The sequence below is a fragment of the Acomys minous genome (genome assembly GCF_964271855.1).
Source record: "Acomys minous genome assembly, chromosome: 9".
In the NCBI taxonomy this organism is placed as follows: Eukaryota; Metazoa; Chordata; class Mammalia; order Rodentia; family Muridae; genus Acomys; species Acomys minous.
In genome coordinates this window covers 83,705,917-83,720,994 of record NC_140490.1, presented here as the reverse complement: position 1 = coordinate 83,720,994, position 15,078 = coordinate 83,705,917, and the positions used below count along the sequence as shown (strand labels likewise).

The 15,078-nt window shown below is 52.7% G+C and overlaps 2 protein-coding genes across 5 annotated transcripts in view; one reads left to right on the top strand and one right to left on the bottom strand.

Annotated features, from left to right (window-relative positions):
* SAFB (scaffold attachment factor B) overlaps window positions 1–6,806 on the bottom strand; it is a gene marked incomplete at its 5' end in the record, with an annotated part of 23,278 nt that extends 16,472 nt beyond the window's left edge. For both annotated transcript variants that reach the window (XM_084794218.1, XM_084794219.1), the window contains 2 exons: window positions 2,893–2,977; window positions 6,627–6,806. In XM_084794218.1, the coding sequence (XP_084650344.1) occupies window positions 2,893–2,977; window positions 6,627–6,806 (265 nt within the window). The remainder of the gene's footprint in view (window positions 1–2,892; window positions 2,978–6,626) is intronic.
* The window catches only part of SAFB2 (scaffold attachment factor B2), a 23,916-nt gene continuing 15,569 nt past the window's right edge, over window positions 6,732–15,078 (top strand). For 2 of the 3 annotated variants that reach the window (XM_084794216.1, XM_084794215.1), the window contains exons 1-6: window positions 6,732–6,848; window positions 7,374–7,633; window positions 8,731–8,818; window positions 13,336–13,403; window positions 13,480–13,683; window positions 14,733–14,795. In XM_084794216.1, coding sequence (XP_084650342.1) covers window positions 7,463–7,633; window positions 8,731–8,818; window positions 13,336–13,403; window positions 13,480–13,683; window positions 14,733–14,795 — 594 coding nt within the window. In that variant the 5' untranslated portion in view covers window positions 6,732–6,848; window positions 7,374–7,462. The remainder of the gene's footprint in view (window positions 6,849–7,373; window positions 7,634–8,730; window positions 8,819–13,335; window positions 13,404–13,479; window positions 13,684–14,732; window positions 14,796–15,078) is intronic. The other variant, XM_084794214.1, reaches the window with a different exon arrangement.

Here is a 15,078-nt window from a genome sequence, read left to right as displayed (position 1 = left end):
ACAACTGTCTGTAACTCCACTTCCAAGGGAGCTGACACCCTTATATCAATGTACATAAAAGAAAGAAAGAAAGAAAGAAAGAAAGAAAGAAAGAAAGAAAGAAAGAAAGCAGCTAGGGTTTGAATGAGAACAGCTGCCATTGGCTCATGTATATTTAAAGCTTTGTCCCCAGTTAGTAGAACTGTTTGGGCATGGTTAGGGGCAAGGCGATTTTGGAGGAGGTGCATCACCGAGGGAAGGCTTTGAGGGTCAAAGTCCACAGCAGGCCCAGTGTCGCTCTCCAACTACTGCCCCAGTGCCACGCCAGTCTACTCCAGCCATGGCCATGGACTGAGCCTCTGAAACGGAAAGCCAGTCCCCCAGTTAAATGTTTTCTTTTGTAAGAGTTGCCATGGTCACAGGGTCTCTTCTCAGTAACAGAACAGTAACTGTGGCTGCTACCAACGCTGACAACCCAAGTTCAAGTCCTGGGGTCCACATGCTGGAAGGAGACAACACTCCTAAAAGCTGTCCTCTGACCTTCACATACACAAAACAAAATGTGTATATAAAAATAACGTGGGGTGACTTGATGAGCTAGGATGGGTGGGTAAGGGGGGCTCCCCCTTTTCAGAGGAACAGAGGAGGGGAAGGGAAGGGAGCGTGGGACTGGGAGGAGAGGAGGGAGTGGGACTATGACTGGGATATAAAGCGAAGAAAGAGAAAAGAACATTGGGGGCGGGGGCTGGAGAGCTGGCTCAGTGGTTAAGAGCACATACTGGCCGGGTGTGGTTACGCACACCTTTAACCCCAGCACTCGGGAGGCAGAGGCAGGAGGATTGATCGCTGCGAGTTTGAGGCTAGCCTGGTCTACAAAGCGAGTCCAGGACAGCCAAGGCTACACAGAGAAACCCTGTCTTTTTTTTTTTTTTTTTTTTTTTTGGTTTTTTCAGACAGGGTTTCTCTGTGTAGCCTTGGCTGTCCTGGACTCGCTTTGTAGACCAGGCTGGCCTCGAACTCACAGCGATCTGCCTGCCTCTGCCTCCCAAGTGCTGGGATTAAAGGCGTGCGCCACCACGCCCGGCTGAGAAACCCTGTCTTAAAAAAAGAAAAAAGAAAAAGAAAAAAACAACAAAAGACAAACAAACAAAAAAACAAAAACAAAAACAAAACACCACATACTGTTCCTGCAGGGAACTTGAGTTCAGTTCCTGGCACCTACATCCTGGGGAAGGATCTGATGCCATCTTATGGCCTCTGTGGGCACTGAGCTGATCCATAGCACGAAGCAAAGTTTTTTGTAAACTTTTTATTTTTGCTCATGCTATGTGTCTGTCAAATGTGCACTGATGCTCACTGAGCCAGAAGAGGCATCAGTCCCCAAGCCCTGGACTGACAGGCAAATGTGGGCCACTTGATGTGGGTGTTGGGCACCAAGTCATGTCTCTGCAAGAGCATATGTGTTCTTAAAACAGAGCCAATTCTCCAGCTCCTTGACATTTTTTGGTTTTTTGAGACTGTTATTCAAACAAGCCTCAAACTTGTGGCAATTACCCTGCCTCTGCCTCCAGTGAACTTTCATTTTGGTATGGTGTTGGAACCAAGACCCAGTGGGAATGCTAGGTAAGCTCTGTCCACTATGCCACAGAGCCAGCTGAGGACAGATGGTCCTACCATGCTGAGGGAAATAACAAACATTAAGGGTTTTGTGTATAGTGCGTATGTGGTGTGGTATGCATGCCTCACAGACAGGACAGCGGTGTCCTCTACCACTCTGCTGCTCTGTCCTTAAGACAGGGTCTCCCACTTCCTCGGTAGCTAGGCTGGCTAGCAGCTGAGCGCCTGGGATCGCCTTGTCTCTGCCTCCCAATCACCAGGGTTACAAACCTGGCCCATACTCAGGTGCTGAGGCCTCTAACCCTCCCTCACACTTACATAGCAGCACTCTCACATACCGTGCCGTGGCCACAGCCATGACGAGTTTTTTCCCTTTGTTTTGAGACAGGTTCTCAATGTGGAGCTTTGGGCCTGAAACCTACTGTGTATACCACGCAGACCTTGAACTTGGAGATCCTCCTGCCTCTGTATCACGAGGTCTGTATCAGTGGTCTTTTTCAGATTTTAAGAAAAGCACATGTATGAGACTGCATGTGCACATGTCTATTTTCTAGTGACCAGACATACAGGAAGGCAGGTACACCCCTACTGTGACAGCTCCGATTGGGAAGGAATGCCAACTTTGCACTTTAACTCATACATCTGGCAAAACATCAGAACAAGAACTTGTTTTTACTAAAAAGGCAGACAGCAAGTAAAATGGGAGACCCTGGGGGCACTCCCAAGCAGGGCTGTCTTAAGTCATTTCCCATAGGCGGGCCAAAGCAGCACCTTGGGCCACAGAGGTGAGTGGCGCTCTTTCACTACCCATCCACATGGGCAGCATGGCTTCTACTGTGCCACTCCACCCCTACCCCGCCAGCTAACCTCACAGTGACTAAGACATCATCTCCAGCAGCCTCAACCCACCTGATTTTGTCAAGTTCCCAGAACTCCAATTTCACAAAGATGACAAGACAGATAGCAAGACGAAGTAGGGAAGTGGCCACAGGCTGGACACAGCAGCCATGGGCAGAAGTGGGGCGAGGGTAGGGGCCCTGTCAGATGGGGGGGCGCACTGTGTGGTTTGGAATCAATCACGTCGGTGGTGGCCTGGTAGTACAGGGCCTGTACTTTCTGGCAGTTGAGGCAATGAGAGGCTCTATGTGAAGCTGAAAGACCATACCTCAATCCATCCCCACTGCGTGCTCAGGCCCTATGCCAGAGGGGACAGAGGGCCAGCAGGCAGGGCTTCCTGAAAGCTCTGCACCCACAGGGCACCTATGGCACCGACACAGTGGCCCAGAGGCTCCATACCTTTGCTGGGCCTCTTAGGCATCTTCTTGTTGCCTTCTGAGGTGACTTCAATTTCATCAGGATTCCCACCTTCATCTTCAATGGCCTGAAGGGACAGTAGGAGAAAGGCCAACCAATAAAACCACACGCAGCAAATCAGCCCCATAGCTTGAGGTAGAGATAGGAGGCTCACCTGAGCCGGTAGTTTGAGCAGCCTGCTCAACACAGGGAGTGCCCAGCTCCAAGCCAATCATAAAGGCCACCCATGCCCAGGCTGGCTCTCAGGGTGTAGGAGCCCAGCTGCTGCTACCTGCTACCCTGACCCTACAAACAGCTGTCCTGCTGCGTATGGAATGAGGGCCCTAGAAACATCACCTGGTGGCTCTTTCTTGGTTTTTCGAGACAGGGTTTCTCTGTGTAGCCTGGCTGTCCTGGACTCGCTCTGTAGACCAGGCTGGCCTCGAACTCACAAGAAATCCTCCTGCCTCTGGCTCCCAAGTGCTGGGATTAAAAGCGTGCACCAAGCCCAGGCACCCGATGGCTTTTCTAAGGTAATGCTGCTTGGCTTCACTTTCTCATTTTTCTTTTCCCTAGTCCCTCAACATAGGATCTCTCCCTGAATGTGGGGCTAGGCTGGCAGCCAGCAAGTTCCTAGGACCATAGCTGCAGGCAGCTAAACTCAGCTTTTTATAGGGGTCCTGGGGCTTTGAACTCAGGTGCTCAGGCCTATGTTGTGAGTGCTCTTTCTCAGCAAATGCTCTTTTCTTTTTTAGGTTTTTCAAGACATGGCTTCTCTGTGTAATAGTCCAGGTTGTCCTAGACTCGATTTGTAGACCAGGCTGGCCTTGAACCTGCAAGAGATCCAGCTACCTGCCTTCCGAGTGCTGGGATTAAAGGTGCATGCCACACTCACTACCAGCAAGCACTCTTGATCCCTATTGACAGTAGCCAGCACCACTGCAAGACTGTCCTGGAGACTTGAGTCACGGAGGTAACTGCTTAGAGATTTGGACTCTTCCACCTCATGTGTCCCTGAGAGATGACACTCCAACTTCCCTGGCTTAACAGTTCCCAGACTATGCCTATACACAAGACACACTGACCTACTGGGGGTGGGGTGAGGGAAAGAGAAGGGCAGCTGGGACCCTGCTGTCCCCTCCTGAGACATGTAGAACGTCTGTCTAGAAGTCCCATTTCACGCCCAAGGATGTCATTTGGTGAGCAGTGGCCCAGCTCAGCAAGGGCCCCAAGCAGGTTATGTGTATCACTACCAACTGTGTCTATTATGAACCTCAGGGCTCTGGGGCCCCTTTCTCCTCACAGCCCTGTCACCCCTGCTCCAGGGAATGAAATGAGACACCTTTTCTGCGGCATGCCTCTCATCCTGAGGTTGTTTGAAAGTTGACAGTCCCCAGAGAGAAGGCACCAGCAGTGCCCTCAGAACTCCAAGCACAGGCAACTCTTCCCAGACCCCCAGGGGCTTCCTGTGGTGCAGAAGGGCACAAAGGTAAGCTGGCAGGGGACCACAGACAAGTTCCACCAGCAGCCCCTGTCCTCTCTCTGGGGATAGTCAGCTTTGAAACATCCCCAGGGTAAGGGACATGCTGTAGGGAGGTATCTCATTTCATTCCTTGGGGGGTGGTATGACAGGGTTGCCCCTCCCAAGCCACATCAGAAAACCCCCACCACCAGCTGCTCCTCTACCCCCCTTCTCCTACTCCACTAAAAAACAAAACAAAACAGGAGATGGACACCAGCTGGGAGACAGCAGGCAGAGACAGGACTGCAGACCTGCCCTTGGATCTGACAAACATACTAGGGTGTGAGTAGAAACAAATCAGGGCCTCTCTGTGCCCCCCCAAGCCTTTCTGTATCCCCCAAGAGGACAATGAGGACAGTTTCCAGAAGCCCACCCTCAGCTTCCAGTCTCAAAAGAGCGCTTGGTGCTGCCAAGGCTGACAGGTGCTTTACTGGCAGGCTGGGCACTGCCCTGGCCATCCCCTCCCACACTCTGCATGTTCTGTAGGTGACACCAGTGTGAGGGAACTTCTTGCCCATTCCAATAAAGATGCAATGTCCACAAAGAACAGAAAGGGAGTGGGCTGGGGTTCAGTAGGTAGGGTGCCTGGCCAGCACCTCCTCTCATGAGCATGTATGTCATGTACCGACCTGTACACTTTGCAAGTAGCCAGAAGGCAGCCTCAGCTACCTATCCTTCAGGCACCATCCACCCTGTCTTATGGACTTGGCTAGATTAGCCAGCCAGTGAGCCTCAGGGATCTCCTGTCTCTGAGCACTGGGATTGCCATTAGCACCCCACCTGGCCTTTTTTTTTTTTTTTTTTTTTTTTTTTTTTGGTGAGTGCTGGGAACAGAACTCAGGCCCTCATATTGCTGTCTCCTCTTGCGTGCCCCACCATCTTCTCTGAACAGAAATTATGACTGCTTTGGGGTTCGAGTGGATCCAGGAGGGTGGATGTATCTCCAGCTCCCATGTGCAAGAGAGAAGCAGGCAGGGGTCCACATCCAAAAGTCAGAGGGGACGGCTTCTCAAGGTGTAAGAGACACACAGAGACACAAAATATGCTTTAGAAGATGGGGCTCAGAGTCCCCATCTACAAATGACAAAAGATCACCCTAAGAAGACTGACTTGTTTACCCTGACGAGGCTGCAAGCCAAGGCCCTGTCCCTGTGACACCTGCCCTACCCTTAAAGGCAAACCGCTACCATTTCGAACTGAGGGACAGACACAGAAGGGGTTAAAGGTCTTCCCCACAGAGTTAGGCCACTGAGGAGGGCAACAGAGTTGAGCTCCCCTACCTGCCCCAGGGCTCAGGCTGAGGCTGGGGTGTGTGCTATGGCTCCAAGGGCCTCTGCAATGCTGGGCAAGCATGCTTCCACTGATCTATGTGCTTAGCCCTCTTTATTTTTTTCCAGACAAGGTCTCGTGCATCTCAAGACGGTCTCAAACTTCTAAACCTCCTGCTTCCATCATCCCAGACGCAGGCAGTATTAGGGATAGAACTCAGGCTTTCTGTATGGAAGGAAAGTCCTCTACCAACTGAGTAAGTAGCCTTTGGCCTCTACTTTACATTTTGAAACAAGCTTGCTAAGTTGCCCACGTTTGCTTCACCACTCCCCTCCCTCAACCTGTCGTCTGGGCTGGCCTGTACACCGCTGGTTGTTGGCTGGTCTGAACACCTTCTGTAGCCCAGGTTGGCCCAGAACTCGCATCTGACTCACCTTCATCACATACCTTCCCTAGCCTTGTCCTAGCAAAGAGTTAAAAAACACTTGGTCTGCTTTTTTTCTTTTTTCTTTCCCAACCCCTGGGCTACCTCTTCCGGTTGCCTATGAACTCCGAGGGTTCCTAAGGTTTCGTCTCCCCACGGGTCACTCTGTCTTCCCAAAAAGCACCAAGCCACCTGTTCTGCCTCGGGGGCCGAAAAGGGACTTGGGCTCGAATCCCGCCACAAGCTGACCCTGCTAGGTGACCTTGGCCGAGTCCCCTACGGTTCCCCGTTGGGGATGGGACTAAAGCAGCACAGGGAACGCGACGTCACCGGCCCCCAGAACCCGTTCGTGGTGACATCGCTTCAGGTCCCATCGCTGCGGCGTCGGGATTCGAACTTCCACCCCCCCCACCCCCCGAGCCCGAGCGGAAGCGCGCGGTGCAAAGGCCACAGGCCGCCGCGGACCCGGCGGTGGGCGTCGCCATGGCGACCGCGGGGGTCCCCCCCCTAGCGAACCCTCACCTTCCTCAGCCGCTCCATCAGCACGCTCTTGTTGCCGCTCGAATCGAGGTTCCGCTTCCGCAGCTCCGCCCGCAGGTCGATCACCCGCAGGTCGCTGAGCCGCCGCGTCCCGGTCTCTGACGCCGCGGAGCTCACGGCCGCCGCACCCGCGTCTCCTAAACCCGACAGAGTCTCCGCCATTCCAGGGACCCTGGTTCCGTCGCCCACTTCACACAGAACCGGGTCGGTGGGTTTGCGTGTGTGTGTTTTTTGGATTTATTATTATTATTATTTTTGAATCTCGGCTCTCTTACCACAAAATGGCGCCGCCTGAGAGGGAACCGCTCCAGCCTCCCCTGAGGCGCAACTCGTCACTGCGCAGGCGCTGCCGGCGCGAGACCGACGCGCTCAGACGCCTCTGCACAAGCGCTGTGAGCGCAGCGGCTAAGAGGGCGCAGGCGCGCTGTGCCGGGTCTCCCTCTTGCCATGGACCGCGACGCATGCGTGCTGCAGTGCCTGCGCCTGCGCGTTGAGAGTGTGTGTGTGTGTGGGGGGGGGGTGGCTACTGCTCAGCTTCGGAGCGGCGGTTGCGGAGCGGTGCGCGTGCGCAGCCGCAAACCGAAGCAAGGGGGCGGGGTCGGAGCGTTGCGCATGCGCATCAGCGAAACTAGGCTAGCGGGCACTTGGGCCCAGAAGGTGCGTCAGAGAGGCGCGCCTGCGCAGCCGCAAAGGGAGGCGGGAGGAAGTGAGTGCGTTTTTTCCTCCTAGGCGACGCCATTTTGTGCTCAGAGCCGCCACCGCTGCGGGCCGCGGGTGTATGAGGTTCCGGAGCGAGAGGAGTTGTCGCGGAAACGAGGATGGCGGAACCTGTGACCGGCTCCGGCGACCCGGGCTGTGGTCTGGTCGCCTCGGATGCCGGGACGCGGCGGCTCAGCGACCTGCGGGTGATCGACCTGAGGGCGGAGCTGAAGAAGCGGAACCTGGATACGGGCGGCAACAAGAGTGTGTTGATGGAGCGGCTGAGGAAGGTGAGGGGATCGGGTTGGCACTGGGAACCCGCGCACGTCCTGCTCCTCCATCAGGCTCAGGGCCTCTTTGCCCGAGTCCCCAGCCCGGTCTGAGCTGTCAGTCACGGAGGGAGCCCCGGCTGTGTGACCTTGGCCAGCCGATGCCCCTCTCTGGCTCGCTTACCCGTTTGCGCCAGGGTTTGCACAAGCGAGGCCCTTAGCATGTCCCCACGGCCTTGCATCGGCGGCATCTCTCTTCCCCTTCTCCCACCTCAAGTTTACGCTTCTGGCGAATTTGTCAGTCAGTCCCGTAATTGCCTCTCTCTGCACGGTCCAAGCCCGATCCCCAGTTTTGGTCCCCTTGAGCTTCCTTGGCTTGGAGTATGGTTGTCATCTTGTATCAGTGTGAGATGTCACCTCCCTGCCCCTCTCTGTCTTGTCTGATGTACTAAAAGCACTTGACAAAGTTGCCTGTGTGGAGCAGGGTCCTTGAGGGCTAGGGCCTTGCGATTACTTGCAGGTGGAAGGCACCAGAATACTTGGAGTGAAAAGTATTATGTTCTGAATTTCCGCATTGAAAGTCAGACCCACTCCCCCGCTTTTATTTTGGAGATCTCCCATAGCCCAGACTGGCCTCAGCCTTGCCGTGTAGCCCAGGCTAGCCTTGAGCTCTTGATTTCCTGCTGCCCCCCCCCCCCCATCACGTCCCAAACGCTGGAATTACAGGTGTCGCTGTGATAAGCTAATGATAGCCTTTTGAACGCCACTCAGCCCTTTGCGGTGGGAGTGGAAGATGAATTATCACCAACTCTGATTTGGGGGTAATACTTGGATTTTATTTATTTTTGCCTGTGCTGGGGCTCCATGCCGCCAGGGAGTGTTGTGTGACCACAACCTGCTGACCCTGATTTTACAATCCAGGCTTTCAGCCTCCCTTTCTCTGGATACTGGGCTGTGTGCAGGAACAGGGTGAGTGATGCCTGAAGCTATCTCGGGAACACTTGCTGTCTGCACGGATGGCTTTACCTTCTTATCTGTGAGGTGGCTACTTAGAAAGAACAGCTTGTGCCAGGCCCTCTGAGTAACATTATTTACAAGTCTACCCTCTTTCTTGTCAGGCAGTTAAGGATGAAGGCCAGGAGCCGGAGGAGGTCAGCATCAGCTGGGGAGCCGCGAGCAAGAGGGCTGTAAAGAGATGCACCAAAGGTACCACCTGCCTGTGTTGCTGTGGGCCTGGGGAGTGGGTGTCAAGACAGTGACTGTGGTCTGTATGTGTGCAGTATGGGTACTTAGACATGCATGTGTGGGTCAGCTTTGGTGTCACATTGTCCATCTTGGTTTTTGTTTTTGTCTTAAGGTATATCTTATGTGTGAGTGTTTGCCTGCGTGTGATTACACAGGTGTGCAGTGCCCACAGAGATGAGATCTCTTAGAACTGGGTCAGGAATGGTTGTAAGCCTCCATGTGGGGGCCAGTGCTCTTAACCACTGAACCATCTGAGCCGTCTACTTAGTGATCTGGCTGGGCTGCTGACCTGTAGGTCCTGGGATCTTCCATCTCTGTGCCCCAGCAAGCACTGGGATCACAAGTGCTCTCATGACCAGCTCTTCATGATGTGCTGGGATTGAACCCAGGCCCTGAAGTGTTTTGCCAGTTGAGCCGTCTGTCCATTGCCTGAAGTTTTGCCAGTGTGGCTTCTAGAAAGACAGCTTTTTTTTTCCTTTTCTTTTTTCTTAATTTTTCCCTCCTCATCAGCACTCCAGGCTGATGTCAAGTGGATGGCGAGCTCCAAGTTGGCCTGGCTACATGAGATTCTTGTTTGGGGAAGAAAAACAAAAAACCACTTCAGGGCTGGTGAAAGGGCTTAGCTACTAAAGGTGCTTGTTGCTGAGTCTGAGGAGCTGTTCGATCCTTGACACTCAACTGGCTTCCAGACGTTGACCTCTGACTTCCACCTGCACACTGAGCACACACATGCCTGTGCTCATAGAGACCATCATACAGTAAAAAATATTTTAAAGCTGTAGCCTGGAGGCCTAGTGCCGCCTTTTTCTGGTTGTGTTGGAAACACTTGCCTGACCTGACTCAAGCATATCAGATCAATGGGCAAAGTTGTCAAATGAGCCTGGGGTGCCTGCCCTTGTGCGTGCCTCTGTGTGCGCTGTCTGGTGTGGATGGGAGCGTGCCTGCTTGGGCAGAGCTGGAGGCATTCAGGAGTGTGGTCTTTGGTATGTGCTGGCCTGTGGCTTCTAGGCCAGCCAGAGGCTCTGTGAAGGCAGGACTCTGAGCCCAGTGGTTCTCTGAGCACCACTTTCTGACAGAGTGGGGGAAGTTTCAGGATGTCACAGCCACTGGCTTCTTACAAGTGGGAGTGACTCCAATAAGAGGGTCAGGATGGGCAAGTGCAAGAAACTCTGCATTTGTCCCAGAGCCCCCCAAATACAGGTGAACTCACTGCACACTGAACGGTTCTGACTAGTGAGGGGCCTGCAGTGCATGCCGGCACCATCAGTGTGTCATGCTATGTCCCATGAAGGTACTGCATGTTCTAGGAAGCGCCTGAGTGTTCCGAGTCCTGCTCTCCAGCTGAACTGCTCTGTGTACCAGAGGTTATTTGGTCCTGGGAATCAAATCAGGCCACCAGGCAATGCCTAGCCATTGACGTAGGGTCTTGGCCTGGGTTTAGTTTGTTGTTAGTCATCAAAGACTTGAGAGGTTTGGGGTTTTTTGTTTGTTTGTTTGTTTGTTTATTTGGTTTTTCGAGACAGGGTCTCTGTGTTAGCCTTGGCTGTCCTGGACTCACTTTGTAGACCAGGCTGGCCTTGAACTCACAGCGACCCGAGTGCTGGGATTAAAGGCGTGCGCCACCACGCCCGGCTTGTTTAATTTTTAAAAAAGATTTATTTATTTTACCAATGAGTGATCTACCTGTATGTACACCTGCATGCCAGAAGAGGGCACCAGATCTCATTATAGGTGGTTGCGAGCCACCGTGTGTTCCTAAAGGTTTCTTTTTGTGTTTTTGTCTATGTGGGTTGGTGTGCGTATTATGCATATGGAGGTTCAAGGTCAACAGTGAGTTCATCTCAGCTGTTGTCCATGTTATTTCCTGGATAGGTTGTCACTGGCCTGGACCGGCAGGTTCTGCCTGGCTGGTTGACCACCAACTCAAGGGATCCTCCTGTCTCCACCTCCCCAGCATTCCTCAGATAACATCCACCTTGATTGCTTAGTGTTTTTTGCACTTTATGTGTATGTGAATGGTTGTGCCCATGGGCACATGTACACGCGTGTAACAGTGCAAGTGCAGAGACGAGAGAGTGCTTGCTAGGAGCCAGGTCTCTCCCCCATGTGTGATCCAGGAGTCAAACTCAGATCACCAGGCTTGGCAGCAGCTGCTTTACTCACTGAGCTGTGTTGCCTCACTGGTTTTTTGTTTTAGTGTTTCTGTGAGTCTAGTGGCCCACTCGAGGTTCCAGAGGACAGCTTTACACAGTTGGTTCTGAGGGTGGAACTTGGACACCAGATCCCAGAGGGAGAGTTGGTAATGGGGAATGACTGGCCAGCAAGCCGCCGGGTCATGAAGCAGGGGGTCATGTTTTCGTCCATACACAGGAAGCAGCGAGAGAGAATGGAAGTGCAGTGAGGCTCTCAGAGACTTCTCACAGTGACAAACATCCTTTAGCAAGCAGCAGTTCCCTATCTGTGTGTTGCGACCCCTTTGAGATCAAACGACCCTTTCACAGGGGTCACGTAAGGCCTTCAGAAAACACGGGAATTTACATCGTGGCTCATAACAGTAGCAGAATTACAGTTGTGAAGTAGCAACGAAATAATTGTGTGATTGGAGGTCACCACAGCATGAGGGACTGTATTAATGGGTTGCAGCCTTAGGAAGATTGAGAGCTACTATTCATTTTTGTTTGTTTGTTTCCTGGCTTTTCGAGACAGGGTTTCTCTGTGTAGCCTTGGCTGTCCTGGACTTGCTTTATAGACCAGACTGGCCTCGAACTCACAGCAATCCCCCGCCCCTGCCTCCCGAGTGCTGGGATTAAAGTTGTGCACCATCACCGCCCGGCTGAGAGCCACTGTTCTAACGGTCCATAATCTCCTCAGCACAATGAGCTGGCACAGTGTTCACATACCTGACATTTTGTCATCCAAACCGCATATGGCAAGTCCTTTTATCCAACTGGCCTAGGGCTGCAAGTTCAGCTAAACTGTATGGCCAGAAAGTACCCAGCACTTCTGTCTTCACCTCCTCACCTCTGGAAAGACAAGTGCAGATTTCGCTGTACCAGCATTTAAGTGGGTATTGGGGACTGAGTTCAGAGTACAACTGTTCTTTTTTTTTTTTTTAAATTTATTTATTATTTGTTCAGTATTCTGCCTGCGTGCCAGAAGAGGGCGCCAGATCTTATTATAAATGGTTGAGAGCCACCATGTGGTTGCTGGGGATTGAACTCAGGACCTCTGGAAGAGTAGCCAGTGCTCTAAACCTCTGAGCCATCTCTCCAGCCCCACAACTGTTCTTTTAATGATGGTGTTCGGGATTTGTTTATGGTTTTATGACTTTCCCAGTATTCAATGTTTTGGAAGTACTTGGTATGTTGGCGTATGGAACCAAGAAAGGGGGCGGGGGTGGACAGAAGGCCCCTAAGTTGTGAACACCTGCTATGTTCCCCCTGTGGCAGTGTGCTGTGGGGTGTGCAACATCCTGGGCATTGCATGCTAGTTATATCTCTCAGTTATGACAACTGCAAGAGGCTTTGAGGCGCGCGTGCGTGCACATGCGCGCACACACACACACACACACACACACACACACACTGGAAAGCCAAGGATGCTGTTTCCTCCTCCCAGGTCTTGAGCTTTGAGTGACACTCAGGAGTTGCCATCTGTCCTCGTTGGTGCAGTTAGGACACCCGTACAGGGTTTATTTTCTTTCACAAACTTTTGATGGTGCTCAGTATGCTGCAGATTTGCCTTAAAAGCACTTGTGGAGCCGAGGTGGCTCCCTCAGCAGAGTTCCTGCGACAAAATCATGAAGGTGGGCCTGAGCTCAGGTCCCCAGCACCAACAGGACACCCAAATGTGCTGTGTATCCATAACCACAGGGCTGGGCTGGTAGACACAGGACAGTCCGTGGGCCGAGTCAGCAGGCTTCAGGCCAGTGAGACCCTGTACAAGCAAAGAGCATGGATAACAACTGAGGGAGACAGCCATTGTTGACCTCAACACCTCATACAGCTGTCCGTGTACACACAAGACCAGTGCTCAGTTGCAGAGCAAGCATTGTGGTGAACACGTGCAGGGAACGAATGCAAGTAGACCCAATCAGCAGGTTGGGCCGTCCGCAGACAGCGCTGCAGGTGTCCACATGCTTGCCCAGATGGCAGTGAAGTTTCCATTCTCAGGTGCTTGTTGCCTCGTGTGATGGGGAGGCAGAGACAGGCAGCTTTCCGGGTCTACATAGCAAGTTCCAGACCAGTCAAAGTTTTTACCTCTGTATTTTGAGGTGTTTAGTTTGGAGTGATTTTAAGATCTCTTAAAGTTGTTTTATGTTGTGCTAGGGTGATTGAAGTCTTGGCTTAGATACCCACCGAGACAGGATCCCTACAATATGGACAGATGGCTAACAACATGCAATTGTGTTGTCCCCTGTCAACTAATTCTGAGGCTGGCTCTGGACTCTAACCCAACTGACACTGTTCTATAATTAGGACCCAAGATGGAGGAGGAGGAGGGCGTCGAGGACAACGGCCTGGAGGAAGATTCCAAAGATGGGCAGGTGTGTTGGGCCTGGGGACGGCACACCTTCCCATGCTCCATGGTCTTGGTAACTGACACCCTCACTCCCCTCACAGGACCGGGTTGTGACTCTGCAGAGTTCACAAGCCAGGGACACTATGGATACAGGTGTGCCAGATGGGACGGAGGCTGAGGACCTCAGTGAGCCCTGCCTGAGGGAGGGCAGCACCAACGACCACGTTCTTCATGCCTTCGGTGACAGTAAAGAGTACGTGGCCGCGCAGCTGGGACAGCTTCCAGCTCAGCTCCTGGAGCATGCTGTAGGTAACTTGCAGCCACGCGTGCACCAGCGGCCCCAGGGGTTCAGCATCAGGGCTACCCAGGCCCTGGTAGAACCAGAGTTTAATCTCTCCACAGCCAGGTGCCGGTAGCCACTGCTCCAGGCTAGTGCAGGGCGGGCTGTGGACTCACAAGGGAGGCAGGTGTGTGCATGAAGGCTGCTCAGGTCAGGGGTCTTTTAGTTGCTGTGGAAACACGCTCAACAAAACAGGCTGTTGTCTGGTGCTGCTGTTGTCGTCTCTGAAGGCCTGAGGCCAGCACAGGTCTGTCCAGTGGACACCTGCCATCCTGTGCATGGCACTCACCAGCTAGTTGATTCTGTGTAGCATGTGGTTTCCTTCTTGCAGGACTTGCTGAGATTCAGTTTCAGCTGAGGTCAGGAGATTATGACTGCCTCTGGGCTTTAGGTAAACTGGAGGATCTCCACTCAGTACAGTCTGAGTCCGTGGCCTCAGGACAGGCTCTCTTGGCTGCAGGCACTGTCCTGGATCTCAAAGTAAAAAGGGAAAGGCAACGCAGTGGTCCTCTGAGCCTCACATGCCCAAGCATGCATACGTCAATAAGGAGTAAGAAGAGGATGGGAGTAGTGGAGCTGAGCCAGGCTTGGTGGCGCACACCTTTAATCCCAGCACTCAGGGAGGCAGAGGCAAGTGGGTCACTATGAGTTCAAGGCCAGCCTGGTCTACAGAGTGAGTCCAGGACAGCCAGGGCTACACAGAGAAACCCTGTCTTTAAAAAAAGAAAGAAAAGATGAAGAAGTACTGGAGCTGAAGTGGCACCTGTGGCGTGTGAGTCTTTTGTACTTAGAAATGGCCAGCAAAGTCGGTGTCCTCGCTCAGCTAGCACATACTTGCCAACTGCCATTAGCCTCAGCCTGGAGTGAAGGGCAACTGTGTTGTCCTCGGCTGAGCAGCCACAGTGATGAGTGCCGTAGAGGAGCAGACGTAGGTTGTGTCAGAAGCTGTGGGGTACAGGCTGAAGTGGTCACAGTTCTGGCCTCCACAAAGTCATGGTTTAATTCATTTTCCAGGTCCATGAAGATGTCTCCAGGAAGACTCTGGAAGCTTCCACGTCAGACCTTAAAGTAACTCTGGTGAGTGGGTGTCTCTCTGTGGCTCTGCAGCGTAGGAGACGCTGATTTTCCAGAAGAAAGAGTGTGTATGTGTGTGAGCATGCACTGTTCACTCTGTGGCAGTTGCCTGAGGGACAATTAAGGCAACAGATATACCTTGGCTTACAGTTCCAGGGGTTTTAGTCCAAAGTCAGGACTGTGTGTCCTGCTGTATGTCTGAGAGGAGGCAGGATTCCATGACAGTGAAGGAAGCTTCTTCCCTAGCCAGTACCTTCCTGATGTGTGTTCATATCCACCAAAGGAG